Source organism: Centruroides vittatus, unplaced genomic scaffold (genome assembly GCF_030686945.1).
Source record: "Centruroides vittatus isolate TY-2023 unplaced genomic scaffold, ASM3068694v2 contig_120, whole genome shotgun sequence".
Lineage (NCBI taxonomy): Eukaryota > Metazoa > Arthropoda > Arachnida > Scorpiones > Buthidae > Centruroides > Centruroides vittatus.
The window spans coordinates 2,515,161-2,537,516 of record NW_027120768.1 but is presented as its reverse complement, the minus strand read 5'-3'; the positions used below and the strand labels follow the sequence as shown (position 1 = coordinate 2,537,516).

General features: G+C 38.8%; 1 protein-coding gene across 1 annotated transcript; it reads left to right on the top strand.

Moving 5' to 3' along the window:
- The first annotated feature begins 617 nt into the window (after positions 1–617).
- LOC136984893 (poly(rC)-binding protein 3-like) lies at positions 618–19,618 on the top strand. Its single transcript, XM_067282040.1, has 12 exons — positions 618–732; positions 9,405–9,504; positions 11,059–11,082; positions 11,192–11,224; positions 12,105–12,221; positions 13,072–13,200; positions 13,645–13,773; positions 15,429–15,545; positions 16,006–16,084; positions 16,168–16,297; positions 16,601–16,720; positions 17,215–19,618. The coding sequence occupies exons 2-12, from the start codon at positions 9,430–9,432 to the stop codon at positions 17,534–17,536; spliced, it is 1,275 nt and encodes a 424-aa protein (XP_067138141.1). The 5' UTR covers positions 618–732; positions 9,405–9,429; the 3' UTR covers positions 17,537–19,618.
- Positions 19,619–22,356: the final 2,738 nt, after the last annotated feature.

The window sequence follows — 22,356 nt, the reverse complement described above, 5'->3', positions numbered from 1 at the left end:
CCCAGAGATGTAGGCCGATACCTTAATTAGGTGTTGGCCATCTGTCCACTTGTTCAGTCATCTGTTTCCGCGCCAGCATTGCACTTCACAGTGACGTCAGTTGCAGTCCTTGTAACGTCATTTGCGAGAGGAAAATATTTCGGAAGTGATCGATAATTTTCGTAATTGAAAATACTCTATCCATTTGTCAGAACCGTGTCCGGGCTCTTATGTGATTTTACTCTTCCCCAGACATACGTGAGTGCCGTCAAATCGACGTAAAAGTACAGTGTGCATTCTGACAATACAATTAAGAGTTTCTTTCCAAATGTACCTAATAATTTTACTCTATAAATTCAGCCAGAGGACGCCACGTTTTTCTTTTATTTAATTCTCGACTTTCGATGAACTTTGCACTTTCTAAAATTCGCCACAAATCGATTAATTAAGCATATCGCTTGACGTTTAACGCCGACTTTCCTCCCGCCGAGCGGAACGACGTCTACTTCCGGAAAAGGAACGGTACGCGCTCTTTCCTCTTCTACTGACGGAGAAGCGTCATTTCCGGCGGAGCGCACTAGATTCCGCCGCGCCGCCGGTCCAAGGCGTCTGACTGCCGGGCGGAAGAAGGCGGCGGGGTTGCGAAGCGGTCGGCGGAGCGATACACCGACCGGCGCGGTGGCCGTCGCTTTTCCCGCTTGTCCCGTCCCGCTCCTGCCTAATTTTCCGACGGTCCTCCCGTCCGCAGCCAAGGTACGTCCTTCCCGAGCTCTTTTACTTCCGTCCTGCGATCGAATCCGTTCGCCGGATGCCTCTTTCTCCTTCCCCGGACCCGTCTCCGTCTGTCTTTTGGTTCCCGCTTGCCTCACCCTCTCTCCGCCATCCCCGCTCCTCTCCCGGTCTGGCTTCCTCCTCCCGCTTTCCTCTGCACGACCGACGATCGATTCATGTGTTCGTCCGCCGCCGTCTCGTTTGTTTCGTCGCTCTCTCCCACTCTTCGTTCCCTTGTCCGCTGCGCCGCGTCGCGACGTTTCCGGTTCCGGTAGAACCGGAAGGGCGACGCTTTCTCCCGTTCTCTGGCGCGTGCGGGACGGAATCCTCTCGTTGGCCCGCCCGATCCCCTGGGGCGAAGAGAAAAGAGAGCGAACGAAGGTGGACAGAAGGTGGCGATTGCTTAAAGGAATGCCGAGACGCCGCCGCCATTTTGTGAACGCTACGCTATAAGTGGGATGTGGATACGCGTTACTATCGATCGACCACTCAGAATACAATTTATGAAAATGAAGTGACAAATAAAGTTTGAGTAAAAACACGGAGTAAAAGTTCATTTTCTTTCGAACTTTCCTAGCCAATCGATGTTTAAACACACTCCCTTCCAAGTGTCTAGTCTAAAACAATACGCGTTCTTTGATTAAACAAAGGATCCGTTCGATTAGTCGAGACAAAGCACGTTGTTACGTCAGTTCGACGTCACGTCTTCAGTTCTGTAGTGTGAAACACTAAAGAGTGACGTCGAATTTACGTAAAAAAAATGTGCACTGTCTCGACCAACCGAACCGAATTAATGTCGATCGGTGTTTGAATTGAGAGAGAGAGAGATGACGTAAAAATCGATTTTTGTATTTCAAAAAAAATAAAAATGAAAAAAGAGAGAGATTTTGTCATCGTACAAACCATTTGAGCGGGGATTATAAACGATTTCGAATGGGGAGATTCGAAACTGAAGGTAGTCCCTTCCCTCCCCTCCCCTGTCGTGTTCGTAGGAACATTCGGGCGGTGTTTGTTTCGCACTCTTTTTCGAAGGAGAAGGCGTAGCCCTTTTGAAAAAATAACACCGATCGAAACCCGCTCTCCCCCTTTTATTGGTCTTTTAAAATCTCTCTCGTTTGAAATTGTGGGTGTTCTTAAAAGGATCGTGAATTACTGGAGCGTCCAGTTTAAGCCCGCAATCGATGGAAGAGAGAGGGCGGGGCGTGTTCTTCGGAAGCCAATCCGGACGGCGGAGAAGGCGGAGCCTCCTGTTAGATGCGAGTTCAGTCCAGCAGGCGGGAGGCGAGCGTCCGGAGAGGAGTGGAAATCGGAAGGCGCTCCGCCCTTAGCCAAACGTACGCGTTTTTTTTTTTTTTTTCTTTTTAACGACTGGGCCGAGGGCGCTCGCGTCGGAATCGATTTTCGGTTTTTACAATCGTAATTTCATAACGTGCGGTAGAACATACGGAAGAAGTGGGCCAAAACGGTCCTCAAATTCGCTAATCTAAGAATTGGTTGAGATTAGTGCACGGTTTTACGTCAGTTCAACGTCATCTGTCCAGAAATTCTGAAGAATGACGTCAAATTTACATGAAAATTTGTTCTAATAGCAACCAATCGATGGGCCTAAAATTTTAAGCACCCAAATTTTGGTTGTCTCCTTTAAAAGAAAAAAAAGAATAATGAACGTTTTTCTAAAGGATTTGACTTAATTTTCGTTTGTTTTCTTCCAAAATTTCGTTCAAAAAGCTTCTGACAACGTCATTCAGTATAAGCCCTTAATAACGACAGCGCGCTCGCACTTATATTATTATGGACTTAAGGACTGGTACCACTTCAATGTTTCCATAGATGTAACAGTCTGCCGTCAAACTTTACACAGAACTATCGAGCCGCAGTCAGTTTTCCTAGTCTTGGCACCCAGCTAGAAAGGAAAATGCCCTTCTCGAGTGACCCTTTCTCTTTCTTAAATTGTGAATGTTATCTTTTAGAACACATTGCTCAAGAAGTTTCTTAATTTACGTCAATTTGACTTCATTTTTTCAACTCGCTCATAGTAAAACCGAAGAGATGATGTCAAGTCGACGCTAAAGTATACAATTTCTGGACGTTAGGAACAGGACTCTAGTGTATTTGTTTTGTCAGAATAGCGTACAATACGTCTTTGTATCAATTTGACGTCATTTCTGTATTTTATTTTTAATGAAAATGTGTAAAATGACGTCACATCGACACAGCATACTCTCGCCTGACAAAACGAGTGTGTCTTTAATATTCCGAAATATCAAGTCGTAACGAGATTCTCCCTATTATTAAGCAATTGCCTACAGGGGAATTCATTATCACCTACATAACAATATAATAGGCTATATTAATATTAAAAGGAATAGGCATATATTTACATATACTGTACATGTGCGTTAACTAACTTTTGGTCCACCTTGTAGGTAGAAGAAAAAGTTCAGTGAGGGTCCTATGTAGAATAATCACTCTCATATGGACAAGGGCTGATGAATGGACAGTTCCTTTCCAGCAATTTTCTTGTGTGCCAGAATCAAGTTTGTCACGTGCCATGATCCCCTGTTGAAAATCCAACACTAAACTTTGCTAATTTATCAACTTAATAGTTGATAAATTAGCAAAGTTGGATTTCTGTAAGCTCGTACATACGTGTTTACATGAAAGAAAATTGTGAATGCAGAAACATTTCTGGCCCGTTTGTGTCTTTGTTGGAAACTTATTAATTTGTAGCGAAGTGTCAACCTTAAATTCCTTTCCATATTTCTGAAAGAAAGAACCTTCCTTCCCATTCTTCTTTCAGCTGTCGTAGGCTCCAGGACTGATTCGATTCGTTTAAAAAAAAAAGAAAGGAGGCAACCGGAAATGAATGCAGAAAACTGCATTCATTTCCGTTGCTTCCCCTTCTATTGGGAATTTAATTCGTCCTCGATCCACGCCGAAAGAATAATCTTTCTTCTGTTTCGTTACAATGGAATATATCACTCGAGATGGGTCCTAGTCTATTTTAAAACGGAGATTTTACCGTATTGACAGTTACTTCCTTTAGAAAAACGACAAAGTTGGCGAATTTCCGGCGACACTACACCCTCTATTACTATTTTTTCGCGTCATAAGAGGGAACGACGATTCGTTTCTATGACGTTACGCGTGGGGTCTTACCTGTAATGACGTCCTCGTGTTTCCACTATTCTAAAGGTATCGGATTGCGTAAGAAGCATTTCCGGTTTGCTCGGAAAAGTCTGCATTCCGGACCGGAAGCGGAATTCTCAAGTCACTCAGAGCGGTTCTTATGACTCGATACTTTTGCCTTTTTATCCGCGTAACGGTTTCAAAGGATTGGCCTTCGCTTCCGCGTAACGCGTGCGTAAAATGTTAACGTTTTTTTTTTTAAAATGGCAGAAAAAAGTGCGGCTTGTTCTTGACATCAGTTGTCAATGGCAAGTTTGCACGATATTCGGATGTGTCGCGCGAGCACATCTCGGCAACATATCCGACCATTCAGTGGTTCCGAGCGAAAAGTGATAACATCACCGGACCCTTTAATAATTGTTAGACGGGATTAATCGTGTTACGTCACCATCAAAAACGTAAACGTTTTACGTACGCGTTACGCACAAGTGGACATCCGAAACCGTAACATCGACGAATGATTGATTGGGAAGAAAGTTACGATCCGAAGTATAAAGATTAACAAGCGTTACGTCGAAGAAAGTGAAATTACTGTGAGTTCTTTATTGTTTTACATGGAAGATTTTGTTTTAATAAGATACCTTGTGTTAAAATGTTTTGTGAGGCGTGCTTTGATACTCTTAGAATATCCTATATAGAAGTAAGTGCCTATATCTAAGGCATTTTAAGTAACCGTATTGAGAATTACGAATAACGTTTATTGTTATTTAAATACACGGGAAAATGAAGTTGAAATCGTAATTCCTACAAAAAATTTCGTCATTGGTGACGAAATTCTAAGGGCGTGTCTAGTAGCTACGTAAGATATGCCATTGGCTCGCTTACTTCTCGCCTAGACGAATCCTAAGATTAAGCTTTTTTCTCGAGCAAGTACGAAAGTGACGTAACAGTAGGCGTGTCTTAGTACGGCATCGCCCAATTAGACATTAGGAGGAACAGAGTGCAAGTTCCAAAATTCTTGGTCCAAAAGTTACAATATGTAAAACCGAAATTGATTTCCCTGAAACAATTTTTGATCTTATGACCATTTGTAATTAGAATACGGTATTCAGCCTGAATACGAATAAATTACAGGGCGGTCCAAAAGTCAGTTAACCGAGTTTTGTTCATTGTATAAGGGCACGCTCGTAAACGGAATTTAGAGCATTGTGACGAACAACTTTTTTGTGTTAAACGACAGTTTATAAGTGATAAAGGCAAAAACAATGCAATCATTACAATAGTTAACTGACTTTTGAGTATTCTTCCTACATTACAATTAATCTTAATGCGCGCTACAAAATGGGTTCGTCTTGTGTCCGATCTCGAAATTCGCGAGAACTTCTGGTATCTCTAAAACAAAAACAAAAATGCTGCGCGATTCCCAAAGATTGTCTGCCATTAAATTCGGTCAAATTTGTCTGGCTTAATGAAGATTTTACTCGTTATTAGCATTTACAATTCTTATTTTAAATATAAAACTCGTCTCTACCATCAAAATTAAGCTTTCTATAATAAAATCTCGTAACAGATGGCGCCACACACGATTTTAAAGTTTGGCCGGGGAAAGTTACACAACTAGTTGCTGTACAGTATATATCAGATATGGGCAAATGCAGCTCTTGCTGAAAGTGTTAATTTCTGTTTTTTATTATTATTTTTACAATTTTATTTTTATAATTTTGTGAAAATATGTTTATTAAAAAACTTCAATATTTGTTTTATATTATATTTATATTATATAATAAAATCGCGCGCCTTACCATACTATCCGCCACGACAGTGCAGAACTGCGGCTCCCATGCATTCCGCAAAACCTACATTTCGGCTTCCACCGAACTCTTGCTTGCCCACCCCTGGTATATATACTGTATATATTAATCATCTTAGTATAAAAGCTTGTTCCTGATCACAGATACCGAGAAATAAGTTACACAGGACATGGGATTGCCAAATTTAAGTACAGCAAAATCTCCATTTTGAATATACGTCACCGTGACGTCTGATGACGTACTGCTCTGGGGTGATGACGTAAAAAGAGATCTTTCGTCTTTGCTTCGGGATAAATATCTAAAGAAGTTACGCTAATAACCCGCACCGCGAAGGAGTATAAACGAGAACGAAACGCTTTTAATTTCCTACAAGACAAGTAAAGATTATAATTCTTCATAAAATCATCATTTTACCTGCAGACTTTCGAGCAGACGAAGTTCCTTCATATTCCGAACGCGCACGCCCCCTCTCGGACGAACTTCCTATGCAGTTAAATTAAAAATAAATTTTATTGAAAAAGTATTACAAATCATTTCTGTCCTTGTAAGAAGTTAACTTTGGCAGCGGAAAAGTCACAGTCTTTTAAATATATATTATTTCGGTGACTGACCACCAAAAAAAGGAACGGCTGGATGGCCTGGACGAGGGTTGGGCAAGCTTTATAAGTGCGCATGCCAAAATCGCCAAATTTATGATGCAAAATTATTTTCGTCTTAACCGAAATTTTTGGTAACAGATCGCTGGTGTCTTTAAGTACTGACAGAACCTTTCTAAATAGTCAAAAACCTACATAGAAACCCGATAAATTAATTACGAAACGCAAAACAAGATGTTGGATATATATTTTTAATGTGAGCCCGGCGTTGGAGTGCCAAGGGTGTTCACCTCTGACCTAGACTGCAAAGATATCAAGTTACTGTTACGAAGGATTCGAGTCCGAATCGGGAGCCCTCAAGAATAAATAATTCATGGAAGGTCTGTCTGTATATCGGTTCCTGTCTCGCAACTCACTCTTTGTGGTCCTACCGAACTCATGATGGATATGAATAAAAGGCCCTGTTACTACGCCACAGAGGAAAAGAGTTTAAAAGCAAATATAAAATTAGAGATTAAGGAGGATTTTAAAATACTTTAGAGATTTAGCTATAAAGTATTTTAAAATAAATTATTGAAGAAATGTTTAAAAATCTATTGCCAAAATTTCGACAACGACATTTTTATAGATCCTTTTCGAGACCTTCTTTGACTCTTCATTTTGTGGGCACTAAGAGTAAGATTTTATGAAGCCCATCACCAGTTCGACAAGGCGTACAATGGGGCAACCTCACGAGGCCCGACATATCTGGGTCGGACCATTCCCCACAAATCTCTAGGGGTTTTTGAGCCATCCGGGTTCCTAGAGCAGTAGGCTGACATCTTAACAGTTCAGCTATTTGACCTGCTTTTCAGGACCATAAAGTGGAATAGAATGTTTCAAACAAATTAAAGTAAACTGTATTTAAAGTCCATGCATATAGTTTCGTTCTCTTATTAACGATGCCATAAGTCAATGGTTAACCTTTTCTAATCGTGGCACACTGTCAAAACATGAAAAACGTTCACCTACAAAATTCAAAAAATATTTTAAATTATAAATAGCTGTTTACTATAGGTCTAACCTAGTTATTAGTTTATCATGGATGTAATAAATGGTTTCTTCTCATTTTGAAAATATACCCATAATATTCCAGTACATTTAGCCATCCGTCTGGTGCGGCGCACCGTTTGAGAACCATTGGATTAAGGCATAGGCTAACTCGTAGTACTTTGCTCCTTGTACTGATCCTAGTCTCACAAAAGCTTCTATTCGTTCCCAAAGTTCTGGAACTATTAAACCGATTCTATCGCGGATCGGATTTCTAATTTCAGTTCATACGTGACCATTCTTCAACGTGAACTGTAGTGAATGGAGAATTTACAGAAATAAAAGTTTTAGACTAACGTTCACACGGATGACATCTTTCAATTGTTAAACCTGACAACATGACAGAGTCAGTTAAAGTGTCGGCCTGGCAGACCCGGAATCGAATCCGTGTCGGTCCAAAAACCTTAGAAATTTTTTGGGAGATGGTCCGTTTCCTACAACTCGGCTGCAGTAAAATCTATTTTAACGTCCCAAACAAAAAGGAGCAAAAGACAGCCTCTTGCCGATTTGAAGGATCCTTATTTGAAATGCACGAGGACCTCGATAAATTTAGCAGGTGGCCCAATTTGAATGCGGCAGAGCTTGTTTTCGCAATTCAAATCCTTCTGCAATGGATTAGATCGATGAATAAGTCGGTGCATAATATAAGTTGTGTATCAAGAATGTGATGCCTTCCAGGAAGACATTTTATGGAAAACTTTCTATGACTTCTATTTTGGTGTCAGATCCGAGGAGAAAACCTGATAAACTTCACGTGGACAGGAACATTGGTCAGACGCGAGCCTCAGTATTCAGTGGCTTTATCTTTGACCACTAGTGAGCTGTATTCAGTTTTAGCTCATTGTTTTTTGTGCGAAATCTGGAAACTATCCATTTCGACTAGATGTTATAATTTAAGCATTAAATTACGCTCGTAATTCGAAGATAATGAATGAAGGTTGATTCAACGACACATATTGTTGCTACTACCTTGATTACTGATTACAGAAAATCGTAAAATATATGGATCTACTGTTTTTTTTCTAATAGAGAACACGAAATTAACAATATAACTACAATATACTCAATAACTTTTTAAACTTTTTTCATGTTTATGTACTAAGGAGGCTTTTATTCTGGGCTCACCGTTGGCACAGCTAGATCTTCACAATAGAGCGGCTGGCTTTTGAGTAGGGTTACCACTCGTCCGGTTTTCACCCGGACAGTCCGGGTGAACTATTAATTTTGTCCGGGAATTTCGTAAAAATTGTGAAATTACGATGAAACAAAGTTCTTGCAAATATTGTTATAAATTTACACCATTTGAACAACGAAAGACCTCACACTCACTGAAACTCATCTGCCATTCCGCCATTTACTCTGTTTATGCTGACGTGTGACGCGCAACCTGCCTCACAATTTTTTTTTTTTTTTTGCTTGAATGTTACTCCTATGCAAGTCCCTAGTCCCTAACTGTAACTGATTTAGAACCAGCATGCACGTTATTCTTCGCATTGTAAAATGACATTGCGCATGCGTCAAGAACTTCTGTTCAAACAAACCTGACCTGCCGTCCGGGTCAGTGATTTTGTAAAGGTGGCAACACTACTTCTGAGGGAAGGGATTTGAAATGTCCGGAACAGATCGCATGCAAAAGATTTCTTGAAATTTTCTGTAGATAATTTGGATAGAGATATCTTTTCTTCGGCCTTTAAGTGTATTTGGGTGTTCGTGAGAAAATCGCCGATATTTCGCGAAACTCTCCGTTTGCAGCGTTGCCTCTATATCAATTGCAAAGATGCGTAAAATCTCGAATGACGGAAATGCGGCGGTTATTTAACAGAAACATGAAAAGATAAGTGACCGTTCATAAATATAAATACACTTAGTTACTTAGAAATTTTTAAGAACTAATAAAAATATTTGAAATTTTCGAAAATATCAACTCTTACTTTTGGCGAATAGTCAAAGCCAATAGGAGAACTTTTTGCATCGCAAAATTATGTAAATGAGGACAGAGATTCCGATTAATTAAAATCCTTTTCTTTAGATCTGGGTCCGGGATCGACCGCGGAATGGCCACTGTCGATTGCAAGAGCGACGACGCCCCATGCGTCACTCTCACCGTCAGACTCATCATGCAAGGGAAAGTAAGTAAGCCTATCACTTTCTCTCTTTCTCCTTTTGGGTGTACTATAGATTACCTACCCCCTATGGAATTTCAGGACTTTGATTATATATTGGAACTCGGGGGACCGAGACGAGTTCAACGGTACCCTATTTTTGGACCGGAGACGAAAAATAAAAAAGTTATCATACTTTTTCACTTACCGTACTTTTTTAATGCTCTCATGAAGACAGCACCGTAGTTGCTAGTACTGCCATCTTGTGGTAAAGTCTGCAAACCATGACATCGGACTACGGTCATCTCCAGTAGGGTTAAACACGCGATACGAGAGCGGAGAGAGAGACGCGACTTCCGATCATCGCGCGATCGCCATTTCGGTTAATGTTACTTATGGCAGCGAACATGGCGGCCGTTCCGTCTGTTCGTGCTCTCGACTGACCTCCCGGAGGGGAGCCGCCGGCAAGCCGCCATGTGCTAGACGTCACTAGTTATTGATTCACGGTAGTTCTTGAACAAAGTAAAAAAAGGGGGAAAACGTCTATTAAAGGCAATTTTAACGGCAAGCGACGCGACTCCCGATCGCGATAGCGAGGCCGACTTAGCGGAGAGAACGACGCGACTCCCTATCATCGCGCGATCGCCGAAAAAAAGTATGATAACTTTTTTATTTTTCGTCTCCGGTCCAAAAGTAGAGTATCGTTGAACTCGTCTCGGTCCCCTCAGTTCAGATATATACTCAAAGTCCCGAAATTCCATAGATAGTAATCTATAGTATCCCCTCCTTTTATTTGCTCTTTCATTCATTAAACTCTTCGTCCGACAATCGAAAATGCTCTCGAGAGTTTTTGTTCAGAGACGCCTTATTGGGAATTTAGTGTAACGTTGTATCATAGCGTAAGGTGTTTTAAATTTCTATATTATGGCGTGGCAAATCGAACTGTAAAAGTTTCCGTGTTTCGGACACAATATGTTTCCAAAAGTGTGTACTAAAGTCGAGCAATGACGTGTGTTATATAGTTCTGTCTCCAGAGAGCTAAAGAGAAAACATTTAGATAATCTCTTATTAAGAGTGGAAATTTTTGGTTTTCGAAGTGTGTATAACGTTATTTAAAAGCGTAATCATATTTAAAACAGATAATAAAAATTAAAAATCATTAATTTTTGGGCTAGGACTTGGCTAGTTAATTACATAGGCATTACGTAATTTAGACTAGATAGGCGGTTTTACCATCATCTCGTGTTAAATTTAATCTTTATAATAAATTCGGGCTTGATTTTCTGTACTTTTTAATAAAAATTAATATTTAAAATGCTTTTACTGTTAATCAAACCAAAACTGGCATAATATTTCATCGCAATGCAAAATTAACATTTATTACGTCACAGATACGAAAAGATCATTTATTTCATATTTATGAGGCGATTGCTTGACGTTGTGTGGCGCTATTTAGGCCTGTGGTTTGTATTGTTACCATATATTAGGTTTTTTTTTTTTTTTTTTTAATTTACAAATTGCAGGTTGTTGAGATATTAACTTAATATTATAAATGAGTAAATCTTTCTTTTTTTCTTGCAGGAAGTGGGCAGCATTATTGGTAAGGTAAGAACTTTTTCATTTTTCTTGCTTCCTTCGCTGGTTTCTATTGGGCTTTGAAGTATTTTAAAACACGAACAGACTTATTAATTTAATGTTTATTATTTCGTTACAGAAAGGCGATAACATCAAGAAATTCCGAGAAGAGGTGAGTTATACCTTGTTTTGTTTCTGCTTCCGGTTGTAGTCTCTCCCATTTTTCATCTCACCGGAATTCACCCCAAGTTTCTGTTAACTACTCCAGTTTATGCCATTTATTCTCAGGTATTTTTAGGCCTGCATTCAAAATTTAGAAGTAGCTAACTAAATAAAATAATTGTAGGAGCTAAGAGTAGAATTACTGCAAGAATATGTCCCCTCTGCAGTGTCAAAACTAAGAGCGTATTTTCTCTACAGTCAAAATTGAAAGCGTGTAGTGGCGCGTTATCCTACGGGCAAAAAGGGCAATTGCCTGGGGCCCCACTAACAAGGTCCCCAGATCAATCTTTTATAAACTCTTTACTGTAGTAAGAATATGGAAATTTAAATTTGGGCCATATCCGGGGCCTTAGATTGCCGGTTTGGCGGAAGTGCAAGGTACACCGGCACAGAGCAAAGATCACATTAAAAAACGAACGAGGATACTGGAAGAGTATCCCCACAATCCCCCAAACAAAAGTGTTGGGGGCCCACTGTACGTGAACCCCAAGTTCAAATTTGCCTGGGACCCTACGAAACTATAACGCGCTACTAAGCTTGTCCTGTTTACAGTATTAAAATGGAGAGCATGTCCTTTCTATGAACAGAATGATAGTGTAGAGAAGAGCATGCTCTCCGTTTGGACTTTAAAAAATGTCCTTTTTCTATTAAAACATACTTCTAATACGCATTTTCAGGACAATTACTGTTAGAGATATAATAGATAGTATTAGTACTTCCACAAAGAATTAGTGCTTAATTAACGTAAAGTTGTCACCTAGGGGTTACAGAGTGGGCTCTTTCCTAATTTCTTTTCGGTGGTATCCCGCTAATTATTGCTTTTCTTACAGAGTGGCGCTAAAATTAACATCTCAGATGGTTCCTGTCCGGAACGCATCGTTACAGTCACGGGATCCAGTCAGGCCATTCTCAAGGCCTTCTCGATGGTGGCCACTAAATTCCAACAGGTAAGACTATTTTTTTAAGAAAAGGTGAGAGAACAGAGAAGACAAACTTGACAATATCCATTATTTATTTATATTTATACATCATAATAACATTTTAACACACCTTACACATTCTATTTAATGGACCTCAGAAATAGCGGGCACTCCCTTTCTCTCAATTAGTCCGTTAAATCGAGGTTTTACTGTAATGCCAAACTATATTATATCGGTACAGTAAAATTAGCGCCATTTTGTTAATAATATCTTCCAAAATGACGAAATTTAATAGAAATCTGGATAAATCAATTCTCTTACGCTCTGTTATAATCTTGGTTTCTTTCATTTGTATACGTGCATTTATCATGAGGTGGTGTGAGACAGATCCTGACATATCCAGGACACCCCATGAAAAATTTCTGGTGTTTTCCGATCTGTCATGACCTAGCATAACCACACTTTTTCCGAATTTTAAGCCAAATTCTGGTGCAGAAGTTTCACACGGGATTGGAAGAGGTGACTCAGTATCATGGCCACCAGGATTGCCCGATTTAACGTGTGCGAGCTATATATTAGGAGACAGTATTAAAGATATTGTATACCAGAGGCGTCCTACAATGTACGGAGATATAAAAACACGTATCAGGTGTCAACGAAGCTGAGATTTAGTAAATATAAAATATAATTACGACGTACAAAGATAAAAAAACTTTGAAGCTGAGATTCTTTATGCAAGGTGGTACGGGTCGTCTGCAACACCCTGTACATTGCAGTTTAGAAACGAACTCTGTAATTAAAAAATGACATTTATTGTGACACTCGCAAATTCCGCTTAATGTTCCGGTAGTAGTTTAGGAAATTTTTATTTTTTCAGGACCTGCAGAGCGGTCCCACTGAAGCCAACCTTCCCAAACCGCCTGTGACGCTACGCCTCATCGTTCCCGCCAGTCAGTGCGGTTCCTTAATTGGTAAAGGAGGGTCCAAGATTAAAGAAATTCGAGAGGTAAGCTTCCTGTCCTTTTATTGAATAAAAACGTAAACAATAAAATATATGATAAACTTCCCACCGACATCAGGCGATTTCACTTTGCATTACGCACCAGTGGCAGATTGGTTAAATGTTTTAATTATTTAGGATAGAACTATATCTTTATTATAAACTGTATATACCGTTGATCCTCGATATAACAAACACTACAATTAGTTGAAAGAAGAAACAATAGATGTCAACACACTGTCTGGCAGACATTCAGTGCAGTGTGGGTGGGTGTCTTGCAACAAGTGGATTTGATCCATTCTTTCCGAAGTCTGTTACATCGGGGTTCGTAAAATCGAGGGTCAACAGTATACGTATATCTCAAAATAAACGGGTTTTAGATTATTTTATTATATTAAACATTATACAGTATAAGTACAAGATATATGATGGTGACTTGAATATTAACAGGTGACTGGAGCGTCGATACAAGTTGCTAGTGAAATGCTTCCAAACTCAACAGAAAGAGCCGTAACTGTATCTGGAACGGCGGAATCCATTACCAAATGCATCTACCAAATTTGCTGTGTCATGATGGAGGTTAGTTTCGAATCTGTTTCGTTTTCTAAATCGTGAAACACAGGGTGGCCCAAAACTCAGCAGAGATCTTTCATTATACGTTTACAGCAACGCAACACACACTTCTACATGCCCTATCTCGTGACGATATTGCTGTTACTCTCAATCGGAATTCTTTATAAGTACCATAAGAGTGATTTCAGCCTCTTCAGATGGAGGGCCGAGGCTGTTAAGGCCTCAGACCACCGATTTGGGGGATCCTGAATCGAATCTGGGCAAACAACATACCACGAATTTTTCATGGGCTATCTCCGGAAAAGTTTGGTCCCAGAAAGTATTTAACAAAAATATAAGTAATACTATATTAAAATACATGCATAGAACGACAAACTTTTAAATTAAAATACGATGCAAGTACAGTCAAACCTGTTTTTATGCGCTCTTTTTATGTGCGATTTTTATTTGTGCGATTTTTTTAATGTGAATTTTTAATTTGTGCGGTATAGTTGGCGACTAGTCTCGTGCGATTCGTCATGTCTTACGTTGACTTATTATAGCATAAATGCACTTATTATAGTAATATTATTGCATGAATATGCGAAAAATGAAATAATTTACTTTTTAAGTCAACAAAACACCACCTAGACAAAAATATGTAAAACAGACGATAGACCAGACGATGCAGTCAAGTGCTGACATCTGTTGTCAATAAATTCTATTTCGTACGGTTTTGAGTTATTTTCTATGTGAGACTTTTTTTATGCGGTCCCTGTTGACCGCATAAAAAAAATATTTTTTAATTGTGTTGCGAAAACTATTATTTACAGCCATTCGTGAAGTTTCGTGAGATTTTTTTTATGCGTTTTTTTTAATGCGGTCCCTATCCCCCGCATAAAAACAGGTTTGACTGTACTTGAAATCGTCGGTTAAATCTTTGAAGCGAGAGAGAAATAATGGTGGCGCTTTCGGTTTGTTGGATCGCCATGTTAGAATCGTATGATTGGCAGAATATAAATGACGTGTCATAGATGAAACTTCTGATTGGCTAAGTGTGATATTTTTCGATACTTATTGTGCTTATAAATCTATATAATATCTGGTGTTCAGACTATGCCAAATTTTCGGCCCATATTCAAAACAGAGAAATTCCAGATTGGCCAGTGGGCCAGTCCTCCCCTGGCCCGCAAGGCACAGAGTTAAGAATTAAAAAATATATATATTTAAATATAAATTCGATTATTAAAACCAATGGGATCGGTGGTAATATTAACACACTAAAAATAAAAAAATTTTTAGTTAAAAAACAAGTAAAAATTATACTCTTTCCATTTCCGACTTCGAGGATTCTATGAGCCAAAACAAGACAAACAAGTGGCAAGGAACAATCATTACTTTATTAATTTATCCATATGCATTTCGCCATCTAGGCCTCCTCAGTGGTATCCACTGAGGAGGCCTAGATGGCGAAATGCATATGGATAAATTAATAAAGTAATGATTGTTCCTTGCCACTTGTTTGTCTTGTTTTGGCTCATAGAATCCTCGAAGTCGGAAATGGAAAGAGTATAATTTTTACTTGTTTTTTAACTAAAACTTTTTTATTTTTAGTGTGTTAATATATATATTTCTAATGTCCATATTTTTGAAATTAAAGTCTACTTAATTCTCGTTTGTAGTCGCCACCGAAAGGAGCAACTATCCCCTATCGCCCAAAACCGGCCATGCCACCCGTCATCTTCGCTGGAGGTCAAGCATATACTGTGCAGGGTCAATATGCTATTCCTCATCCGGACGTAAGTATCTGTTCGATTATGCATGCACTATTAAATTCGTCGAATCTCGCGGGCATATTATAAAGTACAATATCTCCCGCGAGAGTTGTCAAATTGCGCGTTTTACGGAATAGCGTTATTGCGCGTGCTACTGCGTGGTCCTCTCGATTTATCACGTGCAAATTGCGGGAGACTAACATCACGCCAAACGACATAGAATGGTGCTCCAATCCTCAAGAAACTATGAAATTGCTCGAGAGTCGGGATCGGATCTCGCGTTGCAATACATAATATCCAGTGTTCAGGCGAATATAGATCGAAGATAAAAAGAAAAAAGACCCTTTAGCCCCTTTGTCTGAGCAGCCCTTAGAACTTCTGCTAAGTTCTAAGGGCTTGGAAATGTTATGCATTACATAATTTAGGTTGTTAACGTAATCACCAGTTCATGATTTTTTTTTAATTCTATACGTTTATTTTCCAGCTTACTAAGTTACACCAATTGGCGTTGCAACATGCGCCACTACTTCCGGGACCGGGCCTGACGACGTTAGGATCTTCGGGTAAATACTTTTCGTGCTGATTTACTTTTCAAAATATATTTGGATTAGAGTGATCGACTGTGATTTCACGTTTTGCTTTGTAGCTCTAGCGAGCCTTGCTGCCAGTGACGCTCTGCGTCAGGGCACAGCCACCAGCACCACGGAAATGAGTGTTTCCAACGATCTCATTGGCTGCGTTATCGGAAAGGGTGGAGCCAAGATCAACGAGATCAGGTGAGTTCATTTTAAATAGGTGTAGGCTACTGTAATCTTTTGTTTTAAACTTCGCCCTATGGGCGCTAAGAGGGCTTTTTTTCCATGCCCATCGTGGCCTATAATAGTGTGACCAGGTAATGACGAACGAAGCCACGGATCACCCCTGAAAAATTTCTGTGATTTTCGACCCTTCCGGATAAGTTCCGGGGTCCCTCAGAGCAGAAACTGACACCTTAACCACTCGGCCACGTGTCATCAAATCATTTTGTATTAACATATATCTTATTAAATTATTATTATTATTTTTTCATTACAAAACAGGCAATTATCCGGCGCCACCATTAAAATATCCAACACCGAAGAGGGATGTAAAGACAGGACGGTAACTATTTCAGGGACTCCAGAAGCCATTAATCTGGCGCAATACCTCATCAATACTAGGTGAGTGTCCTCGAGTCTCTATTATTATTTATGTCGAAAATCGATGTCCCGTGTCATATTTACGTATACACTGGATAAATCATGGCTAAGGGCTTCATATTCGAGGAGCTACATCTTAAATTATTATTTTGTATTGACCATCGTTTTTAAGCGGCTCTTCATTGTGTCTTGGCTTAGGGAGCGCAGTATACATAAATCCGAATAAACTAGCGTTTTGGAATTTTGGCAATTAGTAGGATCGGATAAGTAAATAGCGCCTGAAATTTTAACCAATTAAAATTCGATTGGTCTACGAGTTACGCCATGTACAAACCAGAATTTCTTATCTTCTTTTATTATACACAAACCACACCGCTGATTACATACAAGATCTAAATTAATGGACCTGTGGCACAACTCGAAATTCGAAATCGTACATTCCTCTTTCGAATGCTATCCCAAATTCCCGAAATTTCGTTTATAACGTCTTTTTGTTCTGTTTTCTATCTCTGCAGCATGGAATTGCATAAGAATATGACATTGGACCCGACTTCTAGCCCCGCCTCCACCTCTGCCTCTGTCACCACTCTGAGCACGAGCCCGAGTCCATTGGCCATCCCCTTAAGTCAGCTGATGAAACCCACCTCCTTCGCTATTAGCTTGACCGCCGCGGCGGCAGCCGTTGCCGCTTCTTCTCCCGCCACCTCCGCCCTTTTTGCTGCCGAATCGAATTCCGTGGCTAACCAGAACCGAAAAAACCTTACCACGAAAATTCGCGGTTCCACCAATCACAATGGAGGTAAGAAGTCCGAAAAGAATAAGTTCTCTCCGTATTGAGTGAATTATCTGTGAATACAGCAAGGATATCTCGCGGTATTGTTGGGAATAATCGGCTCCTAAACGGGGGGGCGGTTAATGACGTGACAATGCGAAAGTTTTGGTTAAATGTTAAAAATAATTGAATTTCGGACAGGAAATTTGTTTCGTGAAAAGTCTCCGTATAATACGCAGACTATTTAATCAATTTTTAAAAATTCTCTATCCTATGACTACTAAGGCCTTTTTTTCATGCTTTTATGGGTTCAAGAAAGCCCACAACGGACGGTGATGATAATGGAGGGGCCAAGAATGTTTCGGACCGAATTCCATGAGATGAGGCGGTAAAGGCATTATCCTGGCAATCTGGGGGTTGGATTCGAGTCTGGTTCAGGAACCTCGAGAAGCTTTTGTGATCGGTCCTCCATAATCCTTTGGAAGTGAGTGATCTGTCCACGGGTGGATTGCTTCTTTCGCAAATTCCCCCTGGAAATCTGATTGTTGATCTCGTACCCATTTTGGATAAACCCAAAATGGGTACTGAGAAAAGGCGTTCTTACTTCCTAGGGTGCAGTGAGTGAATGAATAATTAATACATCTACGAAATGTTCCAGTGGTTGCTGACGAGAACTCGAACCCGAATCCCCAGCCGCAGGCTAACCTTTTTCCGCCTAAAGGGTTGTGTGCACACATAATATCAGACGCGTTAACATGCATCTATATGTGTATTCGGTGAAATGTTACTAACATTAAAACACATTCTACGTCAGAAGTGAATGCATGTTAAAGCGACACCTATGTCTAAAGTGTGGACACTTTTAAATTGCCCTGTATAGTGAGGAAATCGAGTTTATTTTCTATAGGAGCAATCATTTAATGAAATCCGAAATATTAAATATTAAGTAGAATTAAGTGTTATAAATATTGTTTAAACATTGTTATGTATAATAACGAGTATTTTTATTCTGTCTTACGTCACACAAGAAGTGTATAGGAATATTTTGTTTATGTCGTATACGTTGTGGTGTCTTTTTAACAATGTGTAAATGATGTAAAAATTTACTTTACGATTTTTTACATGTAGTTTGTCATTACGACGGTGTTTACAAGCTTAATTCTTTAGTTTTCTACGATGTAATGAAGTTTTCAACTAAGAGAACTTGTGTTAAATTAACGGTAGTTTGTACGAGTATAGTCCACAATACTGAGTTCTTGAAAAGTATTAAAGTATGTCTTATCGCGGTGTGTAATATGTGTTTCCGCAAACTTCACTAGATCCAATTCTTTCCTTCTTCAATAATAATAATAATAACTGTTCATAGTTATTATTAATGAAACAGTTAAAGATCCAAAAGAGAAAAACGACCAAAGTAGGCAGTCAAATTTCGATTTAGCACTATCATTTATTCGACTCTGGAATTGGCTCTAAAAAACAGGTTCTTTGATTGACACATTCGACGTTTGCACTATTTAAAGGTTGTGCTATATCGAGGTCTGACTGCACAAATAAATATATCTGTTGTTTATGTATTACGTAGAGATAACAGTGACGTATCGGTGTTGTGATAAGAAATTTCCATTATTTTTCCTTACGATGAACTACTTAACACTAAAGAATATCGTATAATGTACGCTTGCATAATCTTAATTATTATGATGTCACGGTGTAATTTACCTGCAATTTGATAATACATATCAGAATTTCCATTTACTTCCTTTCTTTTACGTTCTTTTATGTGTTCGGTCGAGTGATAGTCTTGGAACGTGTACAAAATGCAATTTGATATATGCCATTTATTTTGTTAAATTACGAACGTTTGAAATGAGAATCGAAGAGGGGGACGTTCTAGCGAACGTTCTGCATGATGTATAGTCAATAATAATTATAGACTAGAAATTAGAAATCGATGTATTATATCATATGTATAATTTATGGACTGCATTGGAACGTTTAAATGTGTGTAATTTAGAACAGTGAAGTTGGTTAGCAATATCAATTATTGCTCAGTTACAATCAAAAAACAATGTGTTTATATGTATATAACATAAATCAAACGATTAGAATGTATAAAGTACGTCTAAATAGAATTTTCATCCCAATAATATGTACAAGTTTGTTGAGTTGATTTACTGTGTTTCGTAAAATTACATTATAATATGTCCATTATATATATATATATATATTTATACATACGTGAAATAATTAAAAACCAACATTATATCACCAAACGGATTTTTATGTATGTACGGAGTTTTATATAATTTATGTTGAATAATTTTGGAATATTACCATAGCGTATGACACTATACGCTACTATTGTCTAAACTTATTGAAAATATTCATTAAAATTCGAAAATATCCCATAAAATTTCATCCATATTCTTACACAAGAATAGTTTTTAGTGTCTGCGTACTTTTTCGAACTGAAATTCAGTGACTGTACGCCAGGGGTTCTTATCCTGGAATCCGTGAACTTTCGCTAATCTCGAACTGAAATCTAGTATTTTCCATTGTTACGAATGTAAGTAACAAGCTCACACTTGTATCGACAGTATCTGGTTAATCGGCCCACTAGTGGGACTAAACACTGGCAGCTGATTGCAGAGACGTTTAGAGGCCGACGGCGGTTTACAGATCAGGTAGACTGCGGTTCAGAAAAATTTCATTGCAGAGATGGCGTTTCTCGCTTGCCACAATGTAGACAACGATAAGAAACAAGTTATTTGACCTACTTTCTAGACTCACTCCACAGCAGATTTAGAGGGCTTTTTAATTCGAGTGGTAGTTTTGTTGGAGGAAAAGTTTAGATAAAAATGGATATCGTTCCTTTTGATAAATGTAAATGGTACGAATCGACAAAATTATTCATTATTTAATTGCTTGGAACAAAAATAAAATTAAATACTTTTAAATTTGTTTTAAATGTTCCAATTCCGATATTCAAATAGGTGAAGACTTAAAACTACAATTAATTTAAATCAGATCAGATCATTTATTTATAATTCGAGTATCGTGTCGGTTATAAAACGTTAATGCATTTCGGGGTCATTGTGATTAATCCCTAGTCAGAACGTACTGTTAAACAAACGAGACAATTTTAATAATTACCGAAATCTTTTTATAGAAATAAAAAAAAAATGTAATAGTAATAAGAAAATATTTTAAATTATTCATTTCGACAGTTACGAAGGGAGACAGTAATACGATGTCGAAATAATCCCTTAAAAATCTATTCCGAAGACGAATTTCGAATTCAGTTTAAATTTTCTAAATATGGATTCGTTCGTATTTTAAATCGTATTGGCGACTTAATTAAATATCGAAATGGAAAAGGATGGTCATTAACTGCCGAACAATGGTTGTTGACGGTCTTAAGATTTTATTTCCGGAAGCTTTCGGAATATAGCTGGCGACCTTTTCTGTCCTCACAAGTGAATAACCCGATTGGCCGAACGACGCCTAAAACAAGGGAGTAATGGCGAAGAAAGTAAGTGCCAATGTTTTGCCGAAGTTCGTTTAAAGGGTGTTCAGAAATAGACGGTCGTTGTCTTTGCAAGGCATTTTAACCCGCGGTTCAGCCAGCCGACGTCTGCAGGCCAATTCTGTTGTAAAACGTCGTTTAACGTAAACTTTCTCTCTGCAATCGGCTGTGGTTGTCGAGGTCGCGAAAAACAACGTGTTGTTTTTCGCGACCTCGACAACCACAGCTGATTGCAGAGAGAAAGTTTACGTTAAACGACGTTTCTTCGCGTGTCTAACACTTAGTTTCCCATAGAAAGATCTCCTGGGAGACATACCTCTTTGCAGATCAGTGCGTTGCGCTGTCGGATCCCAACTTGTGGCTCAGTGGCTCATCAATAAAAACCATAGATATATGTGTAATAGTAACGTGATAGCATCGTGCAGTAAATTTCCATAACTGTTTCGATAGAGCTTCAAAGGAAACCAATTACATGTGTTTTGTGTGCTTAAAAGTATTGCACTGGTAAAGAGGACCGTGGATTCACGTGATATGTTACGCTTAATTCCGAAATTTTAATAGTCTGTTCGCCCGAAGAAGGTACTCTAAAAGAATGTCATGTAAAATAGGAGAAGCTCATCAACATAAATAAGGGTGCGACTATGCAGACGCGAGCGAGCGAGCGCGAAGAGACCAAACACGATAAATATCAAACCCTGTCAGACATGTGCGAGAACGGAAATTCGCTTTCGCCAGCCATGTTTCTCGCTTGTGCATTTTTCCTTTGTGAGAACTATATCGCTCGCTATTAAATTCGTGTCTGCATAGTCGCACTCTAAGGGTATAAAGTACAAAACAGGGTACAGTCTAATACGTCGTAATTATTTCTTATACTCCCTAAAATAATAGACGAGTCCGTTGACAATGCGATAGAAATTTTATAAAGTGCCTTCCTCGCGCGGGCAACCTTATACCGTGCTCATAATATGATAATTAACAACTGTCGAGATAATTACGGCTTGAATAATAGGAAGTCATAAAACATGGTTCTATTATGATGGAATCCATGTTTTATGACGTAATGACTTGTTCTCATACCGCGTCAGGTCAGCCTTCATTAGGTATATTAAATTAGCAAATTGTATCTTCATACTACTGCAATTATCATCCATTTTTATTCTTCTACATATATATCTTAATTACTTGATAAAAGAACAGTTTAAGTAATGTTCTTTTAACATTGAAAATCTTCCATATTGAATTTGGTATTCCACGACAGCAACGTAGGTGCTTTGCTTTGGGGTGGTGATAAAAGTTGAACTCAATTCCACCGGTAAACATCCCTTTTACGTTATATAGTATAATCTTTGTGATCCAGCC

Excerpts from the sequence above, each read along its gene's own strand:
- LOC136984893 (XM_067282040.1), top strand. The coding sequence starts at position 9,430 with ATGGCCACTGTCGATTGCAAGAGCGACGACGCCCCATGCGTCACTCTC. Across the intron at positions 13,774-15,428 it reads TTTGCTGTGTCATGATGGAG|TCGCCACCGAAAGGAGCAAC; the intron begins GTTAGTTTCGAA and ends TCTCGTTTGTAG. Across the intron at positions 15,546-16,005 it reads ATGCTATTCCTCATCCGGAC|CTTACTAAGTTACACCAATT; the intron begins GTAAGTATCTGT and ends TTTATTTTCCAG.